The following is a 21,282-nucleotide window of genomic DNA, read 5'->3' as shown; positions in this document are numbered from 1 at the left end:
TTTGATTTCATTCTTCACCTCCTCCATTGTCATTTCAAGTGGAACTCCTGAGATTACTCCTCTCAACCTTGCCATAAAACCTGGTATATGTGATTTAACTCTTTCTCCCATCAGAGTTTTCATTTTGATTATCTTCTGTTGTTGTGCCTCACTGATAGCTTGAATTATCACTTTTCTATTGTTCATGATTCTGGCCGTTTTGATTTTCCCTATCTCTTCCTCTATTGCTTTGGTTATCTTTATCGGATGAATATAACCCCTTTCTTGCTGAAATTCCACCACAACTTTGTATTCCACTTCTGTATTACTGTTATCTTGTTCCCGTGAACTCACTCTCTGATTTATTTTTGTCCTTTTACTTCCTTCCGCTGCTAGCTCACTTTCATCCGACCAACTTCTTGCCCTTTCATATCTCTTTCTGATTGCTCTTTTCATTCTTGCTGACCTCGATAACATCCACTCCATTTCATTTCCACTACTTCCTCCTGATGTAGAAGCCATGCTACTACAGTCAATGTACAGCTTATGTGATCCGCCAAATTAGCTCCTACCGCCTTCTTTGTTTGTTGAGTTCAATCACCGCCTCCTGTCGAGTCTTGATCCCCTATGGTGCATTCAGGAGCATTGGAACATTTTAAACTTACAAGAATGCGGCATAAAACAGAACTGTATTTTTACTGAACTGTATTGTATTTTTTTGTTTTTGTTTATGCACATCTGCTAGCTTTTTATTCTAAAAAATCTATAATATTACAGCAGCAATTTATCAAAGTTTTTCAAAATCCTGTTTAAAAGCTCCAAATAGGGCTTCAGATCATATGAAGCAACAATTGCACTGTCATTGTTTTACAGGGCAGAATTTGCATTTGCTGATCCTTGTACTTAATTACTGATGAATATACAGGAATACAGACGTGGAAGTGTCAACTCCTCTGAGATAGCAGGGGATGCAGTTTTTGGCAAGGACCTGCCACAAAATGCATCCTCCTTGTTTTTAACCTAAGAATTGTCCCACACACATGAAATTCACACTGGTACCTCAGCACACATGTGGAAGCATGTAGTAATTGAAACATCAGCTACAAATCTATATTTCTAGAAAAAAGCAGGGGATGCAATTTTTGGCAAGGACCTGCCAAAAAATGCATCCCCCTTGTTTTTAACTTAAAGATTATCCCACACACATGAAATTCACACTGGTACCTCAGTACACATGTGGAAGCCTGTAGAAATTGAAACATCAGCTACAAATCTATATTTCTGGAAAAAAGCAGGGGATGCATTTTTTGGCAGGTCCTTGCCAAAAATTGCATCCCCTGCTTTTTTCCAGAAGAGAAAGCTTTGCAAACTCAAAACTCACGCCGGCTATCACGGTTTAGTGTTGTGTGTAAATAGCAAGAGACCACAACAAACGAATCAGCCGTACCATGGTCAAAATCGTTGGATTTAATGTTGTTCAAAAAATCCGTACTTTTGTAAATTAATCTGCCAAATAACCACAACTTTTTTTCCCACGAGAGGTATTTTTAAACGTTTTTATATCATTAATATAAGAACGTAAGCTCCATTCAACATATTTTAATCCGTTTTCCTCGTCGATATGCAGTTCAACAGAGCGAGGCACGCTCCTGCGACTGGGGATGCATATTTCGGCAGGCATGCACTTTTGGGCATAACACCGGGAGATTAGATGAATGGTAGGACAAGTTTTTTCTTTTAACAGTTCAAACATTTTTTTTGTATGTTGACTTCATTTTTTCTCAAATAAAATCTCATTTGATGATACCATCAACGAATCTGCCATTAGGAAGTCCAGACGAGTCAAATTTTAATGCTGCATCAATTTTGCAGGTGAATAGAAATACCTGAAATAACTGATAGATAGAACGACAAGAACTTCAAACTTTTAATTTTGTAATGGTATTCATAAAAGCACTTTTGTTTGTAGAGGGTTAATCCTTTCTTTAATCACTAATCAATGTCAGAAATCAGGGTAAATATACCTGATATATTTTATTTAGAGGAACATTTTGTTTATCTCATTTCTATTTATGTTCAAATGATTTAATTGAACTGGAACAGAAAATTTAATTTAATGTTTATCAATTACTTTTTTATGTAGTCCTTGGTTGAAGAATTTCTTAAATTTATTATTTTTTATTGTTATTTGGTAATTTCTGAAATTGATTTATTTAATATTTGTTTAATGTGTGTTAAATTTGTTAATTGTCTGAAATAAATTCATTCATTGATTCAATCCAGTTTTTTAGTTATACTTTACCTAAGTAGCCTTACAGATGGTTAAAAGTGTTTTTGCACAGTCCTAACTTTGAGTGTGTAATAAATTATTTAAAATAATAAAAAGAAAAGGTACTGAAACCTATTCTGGTATTTGTCTATGCATCACTCCATGCTAAGTTACAGTTTTTTCTGAATGCTTAAACACAACCTTGATTCTTATAGCACAATTTCTAAAACTATTAATACTTATAGCAAATCCACTCACTGAGTTCACAAAACTAAAAGAACAAAAGACTGCTTTGCACTCAATTTGCAATTTTGTAACACACACTTTGCACAACTGTAGGCACAATTCACCGCACAGCACTCTTTGTGGAACTGTAAACACAACTCAATGAAGCACTAAACAGATGCTGAAAACAGTACTGGTATTTCGCACAGCAAAAGTGAGGGGGGGGGGCACAAAACTCAATCTCGCCTAGGGCAACCAAAGGGCTAGAACCGGCCCTGCTGAGCACCGATTCCTGAACAAAACTGTTTCCATACATTGGAGATTAATTGTGGTCCAGAATCAGAGAGGATGTGTAGAGACATGTTTTACCAGGAATACAACAAGTTGGAATGCAGTTTTCTGTGGGGTTAAAGATGGGAGGCTTTGGAAAAACAGTCAATAATAGTGAGAACCTTGTGAAACCGCGATTCTGAAAACAGTAACGTCGTCGATGGAACTGAGTTGGGCAGCAGGATGGCTTGAGAATGAATCATTGAAGTGTGAGCAGAGTTCGATCTGAGGTGGAAATCAGAGAAGGTGATTGTTGGGAGGCTGCCAGCTGGCATGAATGCACGGCTATTATTTCTAAAACACTTGAATCTGGTCGTGAGAAAGCGATCAATCTCTGGAGACTGAATCCAGGAACACAGGGATAACCTGAGAGGGAGACCACAAAGACAAGGTGAGAAAATTTGCTGGAAGGAAGAAACACTGGAGACAAAAGGCTGGCTAGCAGCAGACCACACTGATAAACACTGGCAAAAAAAGGCTGGCATCCAAACCCTTTTAAGCCTCCACATAATGAGCCACACCTGTGAATCCTCAGCCAGTCCTCCTCTCAGAGTCCACCTGAGGAGAATGAAGGAAAAAGGAGCCCAAAAACAGAGGGAGGACTCCCAGGCCCCAACAGCCCTGGCTGTCACATGATTTGTTTGAGTGTGCTAAATCAGGTTATTGTCAATCAAAATGTCCATCATTGCCTACACCAGGGGTAACCAATTAAAAATCTTTGGGGTTCAAATAAAGAAAATCATCAACTAGTAAAGGTCCAGAGACATTTTTAATTATAATCTGTTACTTTAAACAAAATTTAACACTTAAATAAAATTATGTGTTCATGCATCCATGTTATCCATTGACTTTTTAAATAAAAAAAAATATAAAAAAAAAATAAATAGAAAATGTTTTCCATTTTAAAATCTAAATTGTCCTTTGAAGTAGAGAACAACAATCTTTCAGTATGGTATATAGACAATTTCCTGATTTAAATATATATATATATATATAAAAAATCTGAATTGATAGTTTATTTCTTTTTTTATGGCTTAATGAGAGAAGTGGGCTTTACGCTGCCCTGCAGGGCTTAAATGGTGACAGTCATTCTCAAGCACATATCAAGGTGCTCATTCTGAGCCTGGATCGATATTTATTTTTGATTCTGTTCATGGTGGAGAATCCTGCTTCACAGCAGCAGGTTGAGCCAAACATACTCAAAATGTGCAGGGTGATCTTTGAGCACACCATTTCACTATTCTTTTCACCATTTCACTGCAGTTCTTCCAGCAGTGCACATTTTCTCTGCTCTCGTTTTTTTCATCATCTTCTCCTTCTTTCCAATCGCCCGGCTATCATCAGGTTCTCCAACCTGAGCTGTGGCTCTCTGCTGCTTCCCAAGAGCTACCATGGGGTCTGCCACACACATTTTTTCAGTTTAGGTCAGCCTTATCTTGGTAGATTTGGTATTGCACCCACTCTTGTTTTTTTCCCAGTGATGCCCTATACAGTGCTCTGTTAACAATATCCAAGGTTTAAGATATTGCGTTAAAATCTGACGTCTCCACCTTTATCTCTAACGTGTCTGTTGAATTCGAAATCGAACAATTCTTTCATTTTTACGATGCAACAAAATTAAAAACCTTGATGTATTGATTCTGGTTTTCTTGCCACAGCAACGCAGGAAGGAGATGGTATCGCCCAGATGGCTCTAGATGTTTGAAGGCAGCTCAAGACTTGGAAACCACACTGTGTTCAATGATAACAAGCCAAGGCCGTGCCATCATATGTTTCCATATCGAGTATCACTCTGGCCATTTTCTTCTGAAAGCGCTTTTCTTTTTGTCTCCTGCTGCAGAGGGCTCATTTCTTGCAACTTTGATCGACAAAAATTATTTGTTCCCTTCCTGCCTCTAGATTACAAACACGTGGTCCGGTCAAGAATCATTCAACTGAACCACGATGTGTCGAAAAAAGGGCATCAGAGATCTCCTCTACTTCCCTGAATTTGAGAGAACTTTCTCTGTCGAAAGCTACAAAATAATGGAGGACTGGACTTCAATAGATAATATGAATGTCTCAAGGACATGAGGATTAGAGAGCGACTGATATTAAAGCTTTTTTCTTGCATCGGCTGATACATGGATGCATTCGCCAATTGATTTGTGCTTTCAGCGGCCTTGAGTTCACGTGAAGCGCATGCATTATTGCTCCGTTTATTTACCACCCACTTTGTTTGATTTGTTGATAAATGTTTGTGTTTTTGTCTACATGAAAAACTTGAGAGACATTTAGTTATATATGTGTTATTTTTTCTTATTATGTAAATGCAGAAAGAAAAAGGAGCATTGGCCTCATGGATAGGCCTCCAAAAAACGTCAACACATATCAGAGATCGGTTAGACCAGGGGTTTAGAAACCTCAAGATCTACTGTCCTACAGTCCTTAGATGTATCCCTGGTCCAACACAGATGAATCAAATGAGTGGCCCATTGCTATACCTCTTTCCAAACTGGATGGCATGCTGAAGAGATAACTTATTCATTTGAAGGAGCTCTGTAGGAATAAAATATGTATTTGTTGTGGCCATTTATGCAAAATTTTTGCAGTTTGTTATTTCTACAAATTTAGTTTTTTGTCTTTTGGTATATAAAATATATTTAAGTTAATTTAGAACCATAATGTGTTGTTTATTTTTTACATTTGGAATAGTTTGGAGTAAGTTCTTAATTGTTTGACCCTCCCATTAATTTGAGTGATTAGGAGCACACCAGGTGTTGGAGGATGTTTGGTAAAATGTCTAGTGTGGACGGGAGGTTTTGAAAAATAATTTTTTGACCACTTTTTTGGAAGCTTAAAACATTAAATTTCGTTTCTACTAAGTTCAAAGACACTTGAAGTATTTTTTATATATATATATATTTTTTTTTTTTGCTTTTTAAGTCAAGCTGGAAGTGTGTACAAAAACAAAATCACCTGTTACCACCCACGGCCTTCATTGGAAACTTTGGTATTCTATTTTTGTTGGAACAGAAGGCCGCGACAGTATTAAAGGGATTTATTTTCCACTGTCTTTGAACACAAAAGGAAAAGGTCTTTGTGTAGGCTCAGTGTTTCCCAATCAGAGATCAGAATTGTGTTTGACCTACTGTTTTTACAAATCCCTGTTAAAACACCAGGCTTTATAGGGCTGCACTATACTTTTTAAATTAATTATAATCATATTGTTGGTATATTTACATTCTGTCCCTCTGATTTAGAAATTTACCGTCAGCCTCTAAGTAGTAAAAGTCAAAGAAAAAAAATGTTTTCAGTCAACATTGTTTTAAAATACCGTAGTAAAACCCTGAAAAACTAATATTCAAAATCAAAGAAAATATTTATTAAAAACATTTTTTTCCTACAGGTTTTTTTTTTTTGCTTCAAATGATACCAGACTGTGCTTTATTGCCTAATCTTTTGGGGGGACACGGCCTCCCACTGTGTATCCAGCAGAAGTGTCAGAAGTAATAATATATATTACTAAAGTATAAATCCTACTGTTTAAAAACAATTTTGTAGAAGTAAGAGTGTTAACTGAAACGTTTTACTCAAGCAAAAGTGTAAAAGTACAATTTTTAAAACTACTTAAAGTATAAAAGTAATGCAGGAAAAAATGTAGGGCAGATGCTTTACACCTCATATTGGTTACTGTACCACCCTATTAAAGGAACTTTTTTCTACCATTCTGGATGATAAGTTCCTCATACTTCATTTTTGTGGTTTTATAACTAATGGTAGCAGTGTCAAATTTAACTTTACATCATCTGGAAAACTGTTTATTTTGGTATGAGGCGAATAAGAATAAGTCCAATCACAAAGATATTGTCTGGATGAACAATTTATTTTTTATTTTATTTTTTTTTTTATACTAACAGGCCATGACTAAAATGAAAACATAACTAATGGGTCTATTGTTATTTATCTATTTATTATTATTTATCGATCTATTTCTATTTTTGAGTCTATTTTTCAAATGTAAGGAGTAGAAAGTAGAGATAACTGCAAAAAAAAATTGAGGAGTAGAAGCAAAAGTCGCCCAAAAAAATAATTACTCCAGTAAAGTATACATAGCCAAATTTTCTACTCAAGTAAAGTAACAAAGTATTTGTTCTTTGTTACTTGACACCTCGTGTTTTCCAAAAGTGTGAAAGTAAGTGGTCTTTTGATGATCTCCTCCAATAAGATTTAATTATCAATTCTGAAAACAAGGGATACATATAGCAGTCAATTATGCCTGTTAATCTTTTTTATTTCTTAACTTCGGGGTTTCAGATTAAAACAGGAAACTGTGCGCCCCTTCAAAGTAAAACCATGTGAGCTCCCTTAAAGATGAAGAAGAACCGCCACCTTTGGACCATGATGTCATGAACTTGACAAACAACCCAGTTCCCCACCGAGACATTTCGCCATAATAGTTTGCGCCTCTCTGTTTAAATACGACGTAACTTTTACTGAAATGCAGCCGAATAAGCGGCACGTTCTGCTTCTCTGGCTGCTTCTCTGCTCCAGTGTGGCAGAGGCGCTGGAGCCCATCAGCACCACCATCGCTGTGGGAATGGCTGCGGCTCTCACCGGGATTTTAGCGAGATACCAGAACATATTCTTCTATTTCCACGAGTGCTGCCGACCCGAATGGATATCCTTCAATAAAACAAGTAAGCAAGCAAACAAACACTACAGCCGCGACGACTGCCATACATAGCCGTTATTTTTATGTGTTTAACACTTGTAAGCTTCAAGTTTCAACCATTCTGAAACCATTAGGTGTTTTGAACGTACCTCGAAATCACGTGACCGTTACGTACGCGGAAACACAGCAAACCAAGCTAGTTCTCTTTTCTGCAGGTTTACCGCGGTTTACTTTTGGCCGTTGGTTATTAAGAAACGGCTCATGTTAAAGACAAACCGCCGGATCTGACAATGAAAGTGGCGCATATATGTTTCTGGTTCCATGTCTCTTTGACAGCCAGCGGGCTGGTTAACGCCTTCGATCCGTTCACAACAACATTGGTAGTCGGTCTCGGGGCTACGCTGGGCCGGACGATCTACAAATACTTCCAGGAGAATTGCGATCAGAAATGGATAGCTTATAACACAACAGGTGAGGTTGGAAGAAAACTAAAACCCTGAAATGTTTGTATTTGTTCAGCTGCGTCTTCTTGTGGCACATGTGGCAACGTTTCTACATGCTGTAGGTAACAACTGTAGACACATCTTGATTCATCTGATCATATTTAATGATCCTCGACAAGATATGTTTTTATGATTGAATTTACAGCTTAAGATTATAGAATACACGTTTTGACCATTAACTTTAAAAAACAACGACCAATATCTCGTTTGGTTTGTGTATTAAGGTGTACTGCTTGTAAGGGTGCCTGCTATGGACATGCATAACTCATTTATTTGATTGTATCAGATTGTTGATTGCTATTGTGACACATGGGGTTAGATGCTCCCATCTACTCTAATCAGATAAATTTCAAAAAGTTTTCATTAAAAAAAAAAAAAAAAAACAGCAGCACACATAAACACATCTTTGAGTTCAGCATCCTGGCAACCCTAGCAACCATATAAGATGCCCTCTTATTTAATATTTGATTTCATGCTGTTTTTCTTAGTGTTTTCATCACTTCGGCATTTATTCAGATTTCAAAATGATCTTAACATAAAAATACAGCAAAAGTGGGTTTTGCTGTACATCAAGTCTGACTTTTTTTAGGTCAAAGGTCAGCCGTGGTAGCACTTCGAATTACCCTGTACCAAAGACGCAGATGTCATGTTTAGGGGTGTTACCAACGGTTATTTTGTCAAATTAGATTCGGACTTTGACTAGGCCATTTAAACTGCACAACATCTCTGGTCTTTAAAGGTGCTGTTGGAGATCTTGCAAAAACGGTTCCAGCAAGGTATATTTTTGAACATACACAACCATGCCTCTCCCTTCAGACCACCCCTTGAAACCACGCCTTCAAAACACATGAAGGTGCATGCTGTCTGCAGCGCATCTAGAGCAGCCAGAGCAGCACTGATGATGCAGAGCACTATGATTACTCCTCTGAAACAGTTTATTATCGCCTAAATTAACGTAAAAGGCCGAAATCTGCCGGCATTACATGTTTGCTTTTATTATCATGGTGCCAGCAGTTTGGATTACAGACATAAAAAAGGCCTTCCAGCTCCATTCAACATAGGCTGCTGTTGAATGGGTTTCCTAGTGACAGCGTCTGAGCGGCTTCAACTGAAATGATATTTGAAGGCAGGATGGTTATCTGGATGAACTGACTGCACTGGCGATGTTTTCAGTTGGATTTTCTCACTTCAAAATAAATTCAAACTACTTTTTACTCACTGATTACAGCAAATATAGCTGCCATTGTTACAGGCAAAGAAAGGATAGGGTAGCTCCACCCAACGTGCATCAGACCCACTTTTACACAGCGCAGCAGATGGAGAAGAAAAGGTCTCATCAGCCGCATTAAGCTTGTAATGCTTCAGAATTAAGCTTGTAGAAGCATAAAAAATGAAGCAGCACGAGCATTTTTTGCTGCTCTTGCTGCTTTAGGTGTGAATATGGTGACGAGACGTCCTCTTTTATCGGACATGCACTACTTTTAATACCTAAAAAATGTCTGGGGGGAATTTCAAAATCCTCCAGGATTTTGGTCGACCCCGGGGCTGCCGGTGTCCAGGCTAAAAAAAAGTGTCCTCCTTTTCAGAAACCGAACCCGAATCTGGTCACCATAGGTGTGCAAGTAGCATAACACTGGCGTCCTGCATGAGCATTGGGGGTTCAATTAGTTCCAACCCAGTCTCATGGGAAAATGTACCCCCACTACGTTGGTCCACACTGCAAAACGTAGTGGAGGTACATTAATGGCCATTTTTTTGTGGTACTGTTACGTTTCTTCTGCCTATACGCTTTCTATTGTTTTACGTCCTAGTCACGTGACTTTCAAGATTCCAGCTGGGAGAAGAAAAAAAATATATATATGGCCGACATTCGCTCATTGTTTTGTGGAAAGATTAATAACTTGAGTTTGTTTTTGCATTAAAATGAGTTTTGATTACATTTCTAGTGAGAAATGTATAGTTTGTTGGCAGAATATTTACTCAGGGAATGTACATATTCACTTGCTTGTTCGTTTCTTGCAAAGATTTTTCAAGATAATGTGAAACTGTAACATTTTGGTATAAACATGGCTGAGATTTCTCTAACTTTTAGTGGGAAAATCAATCATTTCAATCAGTTTCTGCATTTAAATGGGTTTTGATTACATTTATAGCGAGAAGTGTAGGGTTTATTTACATAATATTTACTTAGTGAACATACATAATCACCCGCTTGCTAGTTTTTGCTACGTTTTTCGGATCTCGTCAGGATTATGTGAAATTGCAACGTTTTGGCTGCTACCCAATCGCCTAGCATTTAGCTGCCGCCCCGATTCAACATTGAATTCTTTGTGATTTAACTCCATCTGACGGATCAAACCCTCGCCACTGCGTGCGTTGCGTCTGAGGTTGATTTTCAGATCAATGCATTACGTCGTGGCATACGGGAGAAACTAATTAAACTAGTTAAAAAAAGGATCATGGGTTAAGATCGGATGTGTTTTATTTGGAAATCTACCGGATCCTTTGTGCAATTAACTTCCTGTTTGGTGCGATCTCATTGATGGGTTTTGACCAGATTTTGACCAAAGAGGAACAAAAAAACAAAACAAAAACAATTTAAATACACAACCAGCATATCTGGAATCAATGACAGAGAGCATACATAATCACCCGCTTGCTAGTTTTTGCTACGGTTTTTCGGATCTCGTCAGGATTATGTGAAATTGCAACGTTTTGGCTGCTACCCATCGCCTAGCATTTAGCTTCCGCCCCGATTCAACATTGAATTCTTTGTGATTTAACTCCATCTGACGGATCAAACCCTCGCCACTGCGTGCGTTGCGTCTGAGGTTGATTTTCAGATCAATGCATTACGTCGTGGCATACGGGAGAAACTAATTAAACTAGTTTAAAAAAAGGATCATGGGTTAAGATCGGATGTGTTTTATTTGGAAATCTACCGGATCCTTTGTGCAATTAACTTCCTGTTTGGTGCGATCTCATTGATGGGTTTTGACCAGATTTTGACCAAAGAGGAACTAAAAAAAACAAAAAACAATTTGAATACACAACCAGCATATCTGGAATCAGTGACAGAGAGCGACTGGGACCAGAAGTTTATTAATTTCTCCCCACTGATTTCCATTCAAAATGTTTTCGCTCCCACCGGGCTCTAGGGAAGGGGCGTGCATACCGCCACCTACTGTTCATGAGTGTGTAGCAACATTGTTTTACATCTATTAAATTCTATTTTTTAATTTTGTATTCTGAAGATAAATAAATAATGCTTTCCTTAATCTATAAATATCTTTTATATTTCCTTTATTTCCCAATAATCCTTTAAGACTCCATTCTTGGCCTGTCCTCTTTTCAATTTCTTCCTTTCAGGTCAAGATGTTTTAAAGTTCATCAATACGTGTTCTATATTTTCTATCTCTCCACATCCTTCACATTTATCATTATTTTTCCTCCCTATTAAGTATAAATTGTCATTTAAATAAGTATGACCTACTCTTAATCTGATCATTATTATTTCTTCCCTTCGGTTTCTCTCATTAATATTTCTATTTAATACTGACTTTTGTACTTTATATAACCTTCTTCCTTTTTATCTTCATTCCACCTTTTTTTTTTTGCCATTTTTCAATTTCTTTCCTCTTAATAAATGATTTTCCTTCCCCTTTCCCTAAAGGAATTGTAATTGTTATTTGTCTACTTTTCATTCCACCTAACTTTCCATTAATTAGCTTGAAAACAGCACTTTGTAGGCACCCAGTTTCTCTAACAATGGCCCTTTTTGGGTTACCCTCCATGCATTGGGTGTCAGTTCAGTGGCAGTTCCAGAACATTTTCATAGGGTTGACCAGGCAGCACAATAATGTGCATGTGGCCAAAAAGTAATAGGGATCAAATTCGGTTCAGAGTCAAGCTATTGGGATCAGGCATCAGGTTCAATTTGCATATTTTCTTTGCCAAAACAAGGATTTGTTGGGCTACTGTAATTTTGAATTGAAAAACGTCCTGAATGGGAAGTCTTCAAACTTGAAAAACAAAGTCCAAAGTTTTTTTTTTTTTTTTTTTGTTTTTTTTTTTTTTTTGGAATGATTATGACCTGGATGTCTAAGAATCTTCACCAGCTTATCAGGGAAATGAATGCCCACAATGTCTATATTCTCCAAAAGAGAATAACAGAACAGACCTTCATGAGGCCCTTGTTAAAGCTATGCATATATTTATGCATCTATGCTCTTCAAGTAACTTTCTGGTTCGACGCAACATTTACATTAAATGGGTTGAGAGGTTGTTCTTTACCAGTAAATACAGATTCCCAGATGACTGCCGATACAAACTCTCCCCTATAAAACCTAAAACTAATTCTTATAAGAGAGTAAAATCTGTATTAGTCTTCATTAAATGTAGCATATTGTTGTACATAATCGATTGCTTTATTTTTGGTGTCAGCTTTTGGTCAATATGCTAACCTTAAAAGGTCAAAGTGGGAAAATGTAGTAGTAGTAGACAAATTAGCAATTAGAGGAGGCAATAACAATTACAATTCCTTTAGGGAAAGGGGAAGGAAAATCATTTATTAAGAGGAAAGAAATTGAAAAATGGCAAAAAAGGTGGAATGAAGATAAAAAGGAAGAAGGTTATATAAAGTACAAAAGTCAGTATTAAATAGAAATATTAATGAGAGAAACCGAAGGGAAGAAATAATAATGATCAGATTAAGAGTAGGTCATACTTATTTAAATGACAATTTATACTTAATAGGGAGAAAAAATAATGATAAATGTGAAGGATGTGGAGAGATAGAAAATATAGAACACGTATTGATGAACTTTAAAACATCTGGACCTGAAAGGAAGAAATTGAAAAGAGTTGAAAGGACAGGCCAAGAATGGAGTCTTAAAGGATTATTGGGAAATAAAGGAAATATAAAAGATATTAATAGATTAAGGAAAGCATTATTTATTTATCTTCAGAATACAAAATTAAAAAATAGAATTTAATAGATGTAAAACAATGTTGCTACACACTCAGTAACAGTAGGTGGCGGTATGCCCGCCCCTTCCCTAGAGCTCGGTGGGATCGAAAACATTTTGAATGGAAATCAGTGGGGAGAAATTAATAAACTTCTGGTCCCAGTCGCTCTCTGTCACTGATTCCAGATATGCTGGTTGTGTATTCAAATTGTTTTTTGTTTTTTTTAGTTCCTCTTTGGTCAAAATCTGGTCAAAATCCATCAATGAGATCGCACCAAACAGGAAGTTAATTGCACAAAGGATCCGGTAGATTTCCAAATAAAACACATCCGATCTTAACCCATGATCCTTTTTTTAACTAGTTTAATTAGTTTCTCCCGTATGCCACGACGTAATGCATTGATCTGAAAATCAACCTCAGACGCAACGCACGCAGTGGCGAGGGTTTGATCCGTCAGATGGAGTTAAATCACAAAGAATTCAATGTTGAATCGGGGCGGCAGCTAAATGCTAGGCGATTGGGTAGCAGCCAAAACGTTGCAATTTCACATAATCCTGACGAGATCCGAAAAACGTAGCAAAAACTAGCAAGCGGGTGATTATGTATGTTCACTAAGTAAATATTATGTAAATAAACCCTACACTTCTCGCTATAAATGTAATCAAAACCCATTTAAATGCAGAAACTGATTGAAATTATTGATTTTCCCACTAAAAGTTAGACAAATCTCAGCCATGTTTATACCAAAACGTTACAGTTTCACATTATCTTGAAAAATCTTTGCAAGAAACGAACAAGCAAGTGAATATGTACATTCCCTGAGTAAATATTCTGGCAACAAACTATACATTTCTCACTAGAAATGTAATCAAAACTCATTTTAATGCAAAAACAAACTCAAGTTATTAATCTTTCCACAAAAAAATGAGCGAATGTCGGCCATCTATATATATTTTTTTCTTCTCCCAGCTGGAATCTTGAAAGTCACGTGACTAGGACGTAAAACAATAGAAAGCGTATAGGCAGAAGAAACGTAACAGTACCACAAAAAAATGGCCATTAATGTACCTCCACTACGTTTTGCAGTGTGGACCAACGTAGTGGGGGTACATTTTCCCATGAGACTGGGTTGTTAGTTCATGTGTCAGGGTACGCGCACAGGGGGGAGGGACAAGCAGACGTGTCAGGAACCAATCGTGTGATTGGTTGGGGTTATTCAGTGATTTCTCACTGGGACCATTTATTTTAGTTTCATTTCCAGACCTTCTATTTTACTGCTTGCTACACGACTGTGGTGAGATCTTTAAGCCACATGGTAAAAAATGTATTAGAAAAGATCTCCTACTGCACCTTTAAGGAATAGTGTCCTGTAACCTTTGCATCTTTCCCTGGACCAGCACTCCTGAATAATAAGTGGCCGTTGCTCCATCATTGTGCAGTTCTAAGGACACTGACCCTGAAAGGCTGGAATTTAAACCAGCCTTTATTGTAGCTCTGATTTCATGTGTAGGATCATCATTGTTATCACTTACAATGCAGATTTTATCAAATAGGAATCACATCAAGAATGAAGGGAAACAAATTTGTGGGATCCCTACCAACCCTAGGTCACACGTTTATTGGTTTTCAGCCGCTATCCCTCCTGATGACCTTTATTTGTACATTTTCCAGGGCTGAAGAGCGACCTGGACAGCAAGCTCTTCGGACAGCACATCGCGTCCCGCATAATTTTAAAAGCTGTAAACGGCTTCATGAGCAACAACAACCCGAAGAAGCCCCTGGTGCTGTCTCTTCACGGATGGACTGGCACCGGGAAGAACTTTGTGAGCAAGCTTATCGCTGAAAGCGTTTACGTTGAAGGGATGCATAGCCGCTTTGTCCACGTGTTTACTTCCACCCTTCACTTCCCACATGCAGAACAGATTGCTACCTACAAGGTGAAGAATCCCCGACATCTCTGGCTCTTCACCGTCCTGATCAGCTGCCTGACTTGTTTTTAATTTCTCGTTCACAGTCACAGTTACAGCAGTGGATTAGAGGCAACGTGACCAACTGTGAGCGCTCCATGTTCATCTTTGATGAGATGGATAAAATGCACCCAGGCTTGATTGACGGGATAAAGCCATACCTCGACTACTATGAGAAGCTGGATGGAGCTTCTTATCGGAAATCCATCTTTGTCTTCCTCAGGTAGACGATTTGCTTTGCATTTTTGGATTATTTATATTGGCCGGGTAAATGTGTGTTCTGCAAAGATTCTGTGAATCTTGTTTTTTGTTTTGTTTTCATGGTTATCTGAGAAACCGCTACTTCTGACCATAGTCTATAAAGATCGTTGAATATTTTAACACACTACTTCTAGAGATGGATGAAAAGGCCAAATCTTCTGTCATAATATATCTCTCAATTTTAGCCGACACAATATAATTTTAATTAACAAAATAAAAGCCTCAGAAAGACTAAAGAGAGCCCACAACAGAATCCTCTACAAATTGTTGACGTGTATTATTATTATTATTATTATTATTATTATTACGTGTGTTAACCCTTCCAATTTAACATTTCAGAAATATTTTCTTTAGAAAATAAACAACATAAAACCCTGTAAAAAAAATGCTCTAATTATAGACTGTTGAAAGAAAGAACCCTGAATGTTGAAATCTGTAAATCATATACAGTCGTATGTTTACATTTGTCAATGCTGCTTACCTTTTACCACTGCTGATCTTTAAAAAAAAAAAAAAAAAAAGAAAATGTCTTGAGAGCTGAACTGAACGAAATTTCTTTTTGTATCTAAATGTTTTAAAAAGTTTAAGGGGTTTAAAGAACATGGTTGGATGGTTAGAAAGGTCCATTACTTAGGGGAAAAAATGTGCAAAGAGGGGTGCGGATTCATTTAACTTCATGGAGAAAATATATTTTAAGTGATTTTATTTTTACTCAGTAATTACAGAGATTTGTATATATTTTCTATAATCCTTTTTTATATAAAACTCTAAAACAGCCCTAAAAGTCATTAGTTTATTGCATTTTAGGATTTAGATCTGGACTTAAATTAGGCAGTTGAAAGCATTTCCATTTAACTGCATATTAATGGTCATCATCACAATGGATCTGATCTCCAACGGTTTTTCCTCTTTTACTGCCCTGTATTCTGCTCCATACCTCCCTACTCTTGTTAAAGAATATATCCCCACAGCATAACACTACCTCTGCCATGTTTCACAGTAGGGGTGGCATGTTCAGGGTGAGGAGCAACTAATGATTAGTTTTCCTGCTAACAAATTCTCCCAGCTAGCTCTCTCTGCTTCCTGAGAGCTGCTGCAGTGGTTTCCAAAGTAGTTATTGATCTCCATGCTTGACTGTTCAGTTTAGGTTGGCTATGTCTCTGTAGGTTGGCTGCTGTGTGATAGATACTTCCATCTTTTCTCAGATCATGCATTGAACAGAAATCTGATTAATAGCTTGGGACTTTAGAAACTAGCCCTGCTTTAAAGATCTCCACATTGTGCTAGGTTTGATAGAGGTTTTAAGAAACTTTGAGGCCAAATGCGAATTTTGCAGCTGGAGTGAAGGTGTCATCTCTATGTAGAGGGCAGATCTGGAGCGAAGAGAGAAGGTGCCGAATTTAGGGAGAGGAAATGTGCAATTTTGGCTAAATTTGATTGCTGCCTCGCCTTCTAATTGAGCAAAGCAAAAAAATTAAAGCTTTTGTTTACATTTTTTCCAGTAAGCCGTCTCACCTAACCTCTGTTGTCAGGGTGATTTGTCTCCCAATGTGGGACAGCGAGCCCCCAAACCTGGTCACAGATTGGTGAAAGGACTGCTGAAAGCACCCATCACCCAGACCTACCCTCTGAAGGAGGAGGTGGTGGTATTCTCCATACTGGAAATCTGGTGACAGCCTTGTTCAGCTTTCAATAGTTAAAAACAGCGCTGCCAGTCTGTTTTAAATCCATTTCTGCCATGTTGAGGTGAAACCAACATCCTGCACACTCTGTGACGTAGCAGCCTTTCGACCTCTGGGCAAATTTACCTGTCATGCAAAATGCTTTCACTGGCCAGGCAAATTTCAAGGCAGACAAAACTGGTGAAATTTTCACAGTTCTCACATTCGTCGTGTACGCACCTTTAGATTGAATCTGAATGTCTCAAAGTTTAATTGTAGTTATGCTTTTGAAATGCTTCAATGGTACATTTTACATTGCAGCGGTTTGAAAGTGAAATCTAACATTATTTTGCTCTCTGTGATGCAATAACAGAGAAATATCGATGTATTATTTCTGTTTTGCTTTGCGTAGCAATGCAGGAGGAGATGGTATCATCGAAACGGCTCTAGATTTCTGGAGAGAGGGAAAACAACGAGAAGAGATCGAGCTCAAAGACCTGGAAATGGCGCTTTCTCTGTCGGTGTTCAACAATAACAAAAGTAAGGCGCTGCCTTTTCAGCGTATGCTTTTAAAAAAAATCAATTATCCCTTCGACTGTTTGTGTCTGAAAATGTTTTTCCTTTTTTTTCTGTCCCTGCAGGCGGCTTCTTTCGCTCAACTTTGATCGACAAGAACCTGGTGGATTTCTTTGTTCCCTTCCTGCCTCTGGAGTACAAACATGTGGTCCAGTGCGTCCTGGCCGAGATGAAAGCCAGAAACATTCCTCTGAACCACGATGTGGCAGACAAGGTGGCCCAAGATCTGGTCTATTTCCCTAAATCTGAGAGAGTGTTCTCTGTCAAAGGCTGTAAAACGATAGAGAGCAAGCTGGACTTCTACATATAATGTGAGCATCCGAAGGACATGAGGAAGAGTCACTACGAGCACTTTTTAAATGACAAGAACCCTGCAGACATTTGACTCCAATCAGGAGGCCAGTCTGGCTGAAGAGTTTTATGGAGGTTTCTCTGTCTGACTTTGTGGCCATCAAGATATCAGGAGGCCTTTTTCCACTTACACTGAACGCAGAGCTCAACGCCAGCTGAATAAAATCACCAAATGATTGGAAAGTGATGCTTTGTCGCTGGTTAAAGAGCCTTATCAATGTTTTTTATGCACCCAGCCTCTGATGTCTTCCTGTCAGGGGAACCTTTTCCCTTTGGAGTTGTTCTTCATCTCTGTGTTAATGTGGATGGGGCCACAGGAACTAACTGCCTTAAATTGTAATTTCCATTTTTAGTAGAAGGATTAAGCATCCAGTGCAGTTTGTTTACCATAAGCAGCCATAGTTTCTGTTGTGAGGGCAACGAGGCTGTTTAGAGAAAAGCATTTGTTAAAAAGACAAACACCTTATTTCTTCTATTTTACTGTTAAATCTTACCCAAAAAAATGCCATAACTATGAGTAAAATATGTCTGAAAGGATTTATTTTCCACTGTCTTTAAAAAACACAAAGTCTATTTGTGGGCTCAGTGTTTCCCAATCAGAGCACAGCAGTGTTTTACCCAAAGGGTAAGCACAGCCTCGGTAAAACGCCAGGATTTTGTAAAGCCGCAACATAATTATCAGAAAAAACTGCTTGGAATCGAGTCTTAAATAAATGAACTGATCTTATAAACCGTGCAGCTTGCTGTTGAATGTTTTAGGTGGCAAAGCTTTAGAAGTTTTTCATTAATATCTTGTTGAGATGGAAATATTTCCCAGTATGAACAAATTTTTTCCATCAAGATTAGCTTTCCTAACATCATGCAGCCCGAATGTATGAATCCTGAAAAATAAAGCAATAAGGAAAAGGAGAAAAAAAAGCCAGTTTAGCCTACTTTGATGATCCTTTAAATTAAACCTTTTCAACATATTGATTTGTAAAGTCTGCCCTCTTTAATTTGGCAAAGTTCCACCAACTCTTATCAGGGTTTGACAGCAGCACTCAGTGACTCCACAGATTTCTTGAACTTTAACCAAATTATAAGTCCTTTCTTTGTGAGTTTGGATGTGTCACCTCAAGGCAAACATTCAATCAAAACATGAGCTTGTTAAGTTTTACAGAAAAAAAGTTACTACAGCTTTTTATGTTTCCATTTTTCCCCCTTTTAAGTATTTTTTTAGATTATTTAAAAAAATAAAATTGTTCTCAAAAGGATTTCTTATAATTTAACATGATCCAAAACAAACAATGGTGTGTATGCGTTTTAGAGAGACTGTATTGTACTTTTAAATGGGTTGACAGAAGAATGAGCTCCAAAAGTATGTTTTCCTGTTTGACTGCCAAATATAACCTCTGAATGTGAAGGCAAACTGCTGCAGCACATAGAAAGCTCTCTGATTATAAACAAAACCTCCCTAATAATAAAGGTGATTTGTTGAAATGATGTTTAGAAACTTTCATAAGGCTGCTGGGGAAGTTGTCTAATGATCAGTTTGTGTAGAATGACCGCCAGGTGCAGCTTCATGTTGTCTAGAAGATGCAGCAGGAGGACAAAAACATCCTTATAGACAGAATTAACCCATAAGCTTATTTTTAAATAAATCTATTTTTTCATACACTGAAATAAGGAACTTTAAGACACAACTTCACCTCTGCAGCCAAGCAAGCCATGTTATTTACTCTGACTTTAAATTATGAAAACTACTTAATGTTTCTGGTTTCTTTTATAGCTTGAAATGAACATGGGTGGTAAGGAAGGCAGAAATAGGAAGTTTTAATGCTGGGAGAAAATAAATTTCTATCATACTGAAAGATTCTACCCAAAAAAACACCAGATAATACATTTTAAAAGAAATTATTTTTTTTAATGATTTAATGGGCATATGATAAAAGACATTTCTAAATCCACTTTTCTACCCTTTTAAGATAAATGTTTTTTTGTTGTTTTTTTTTTATCAAAATGGCTCATGTAGTCTGGAAAAGACTTGATTTTATGGTTTCCCAGGCCTCAATACGTAAAGAGAAAATTAAGTTTACGGTGGAAAAATGTTTCAGTTTTTCTAAAAACATTAATGTGGTCCTTTCCAACATGATTTATATCTGACATGCTTTGTCTTGGCTCACCTATAATAAATTAAAAAGGGGTCACTGAAATGTTTTCTCGTTTTCATTAAATGCTTAAATTGGGCCTAAAATGTTGAAATGTTTAGTGTCTTTTGAAACCTAACTCTAATCCCAAGGAAAAGCAAATAAAAAAAAAAAAATATCAAGCCAAACGCTGTTAAAGGTATAGTGGAGGATTTTTGTGAATTTTTGGAAATAAACGCCCTCTCCACTTAAAACAACAAAAAACATGCACAAGCCTGTACCGGCTCCCCAGAGGGAACGCCTATTGAACGCGTGCGATAGCGTGCACAAGCCTATTTCCCCTCATGCACGTTCTGTTTAAAAGTTTGCATTGATTATACAAGCTTACTTTCCAAAAGAAGATTTGCAATTTTTCCACTATGTCAGACTCACCATCGTTGATATGCCGAGAATTACCGTATATGATATTTCTTATGCATGGATGCCCTAAAATTTAGAGTTTTGGTGGACAGATAAAGTCGAATGAATGCGATTTCTACTTGTATGGAGACACGTTTGTGACGATGAATATAATCGCTGCTCAGTGGATAATAATAATTGAACTTTATTGATCTCACACTGGAGAAATTCACCTCTGCATTTGATTCATCCTTTTAGAGAGCAGTGGGCTGCCATTGCGTGGAGCCCGGGGAGCAGTGTTGGGTTAAGGGTCTTGCTCAGGGACCCAGAGTGTCAGTCAGTGGAAATTGAACTCAGAACCTCTAGATTCCAGGTGCAATGCCCTAACTTTTAGGCCACCACTCCGCATTTTCCACTTTTGCTATCAACAACATTCTATATAATTTCTGATTAAACATTTGGAATATTTTTTTTAAATTCCTTTTTGATGATATTTCAATCCGTTTTCTCATTGGTGTGTGAGAGGGGAGGTAATTCTCAGCAAGCTGTTACTTCTCACTGGTAAGTTAAAATGGGGACGAGCACGCAGGACGGCTTTATGTAAACATCACCAGAAGGATTGATACTAAGGAGAACCACTTATTTTGATGATCCACTTGGAAAAAAATATCCTCTACTAAACCTCTAGGTGTTTTCTCGCTCTACCAAACTAGTTTGATTCAGTTTGTCTGATCTGAATTAGTTGGGAAAGGAGGACAGAAGGAACTGGTCAGTTGGCAGTGAAACCCTGCCATTAACAATTTAGATAAAAATAATTCTTAAAATTTTGCTTTTTGAAGCCATTCAAGATGGCCCATCCCATTCAGCCAAATGGCAGCCAAGTTCCAGCCACTAGAGTACTTGCATATTTTTTTATTCGACTCCACCCTTTGACGGAGTTACAGGGTCTGACCAGAAGAAGGCGCTCTCACTGATGGTTCGCTCACTGAGCCTGGATCTGCTGGAGGTTTCAT

At 37.6% G+C, this 21,282-nt stretch overlaps 1 protein-coding gene across 2 annotated transcripts; it reads left to right on the top strand.

Moving 5' to 3' along the window:
• The first annotated feature begins 7,162 nt into the window (after positions 1-7,162).
• tor1 (torsin family 1) lies at positions 7,163-19,223 on the top strand. Of its 2 annotated transcripts, none has more exons than XM_038305024.1 (5): positions 7,163-7,482; positions 14,600-14,865; positions 14,943-15,118; positions 17,230-17,357; positions 17,459-19,223. In XM_038305024.1, exons 1-5 carry the CDS (start codon positions 7,284-7,286, stop codon positions 17,701-17,703), a joined length of 1,014 nt encoding a protein of 337 aa, XP_038160952.1. In that variant the 5' UTR covers positions 7,163-7,283; the 3' UTR covers positions 17,704-19,223. The 2 variants fall into 2 exon arrangements, with proteins under 2 accessions (XP_038160952.1, XP_038160953.1); XM_038305025.1 differs by lacking the exon at positions 7,163-7,482 and adding an exon at positions 7,621-7,928.
• The last annotated feature ends 2,059 nt before the right edge of the window (positions 19,224-21,282 follow it).

Source organism: Cyprinodon tularosa, unplaced genomic scaffold (genome assembly GCF_016077235.1).
Source record: "Cyprinodon tularosa strain WSP-4 unplaced genomic scaffold, ASM1607723v1 ctg55, whole genome shotgun sequence".
NCBI classification, from domain to species: Eukaryota; Metazoa; Chordata; class Actinopteri; order Cyprinodontiformes; family Cyprinodontidae; genus Cyprinodon; species Cyprinodon tularosa.
The sequence above is the reverse complement of the archived record's forward strand: the minus strand, read 5'-3'. Positions and strand labels throughout refer to the sequence as shown.

Bases quoted from the DNA above. Each gene is read 5' to 3' on its own strand.
- tor1 (XM_038305024.1), top strand. From the start codon at position 7,284: ATGCAGCCGAATAAGCGGCACGTTCTGCTTCTCTGGCTGCTTCTCTGC. The intron at 7,483-14,599 runs GTAAGCAAGCAA...TACATTTTCCAG, and splicing joins GATATCCTTCAATAAAACAA to GGCTGAAGAGCGACCTGGAC. The intron at 17,358-17,458 runs GTAAGGCGCTGC...CTGTCCCTGCAG, and splicing joins GGTGTTCAACAATAACAAAA to GCGGCTTCTTTCGCTCAACT.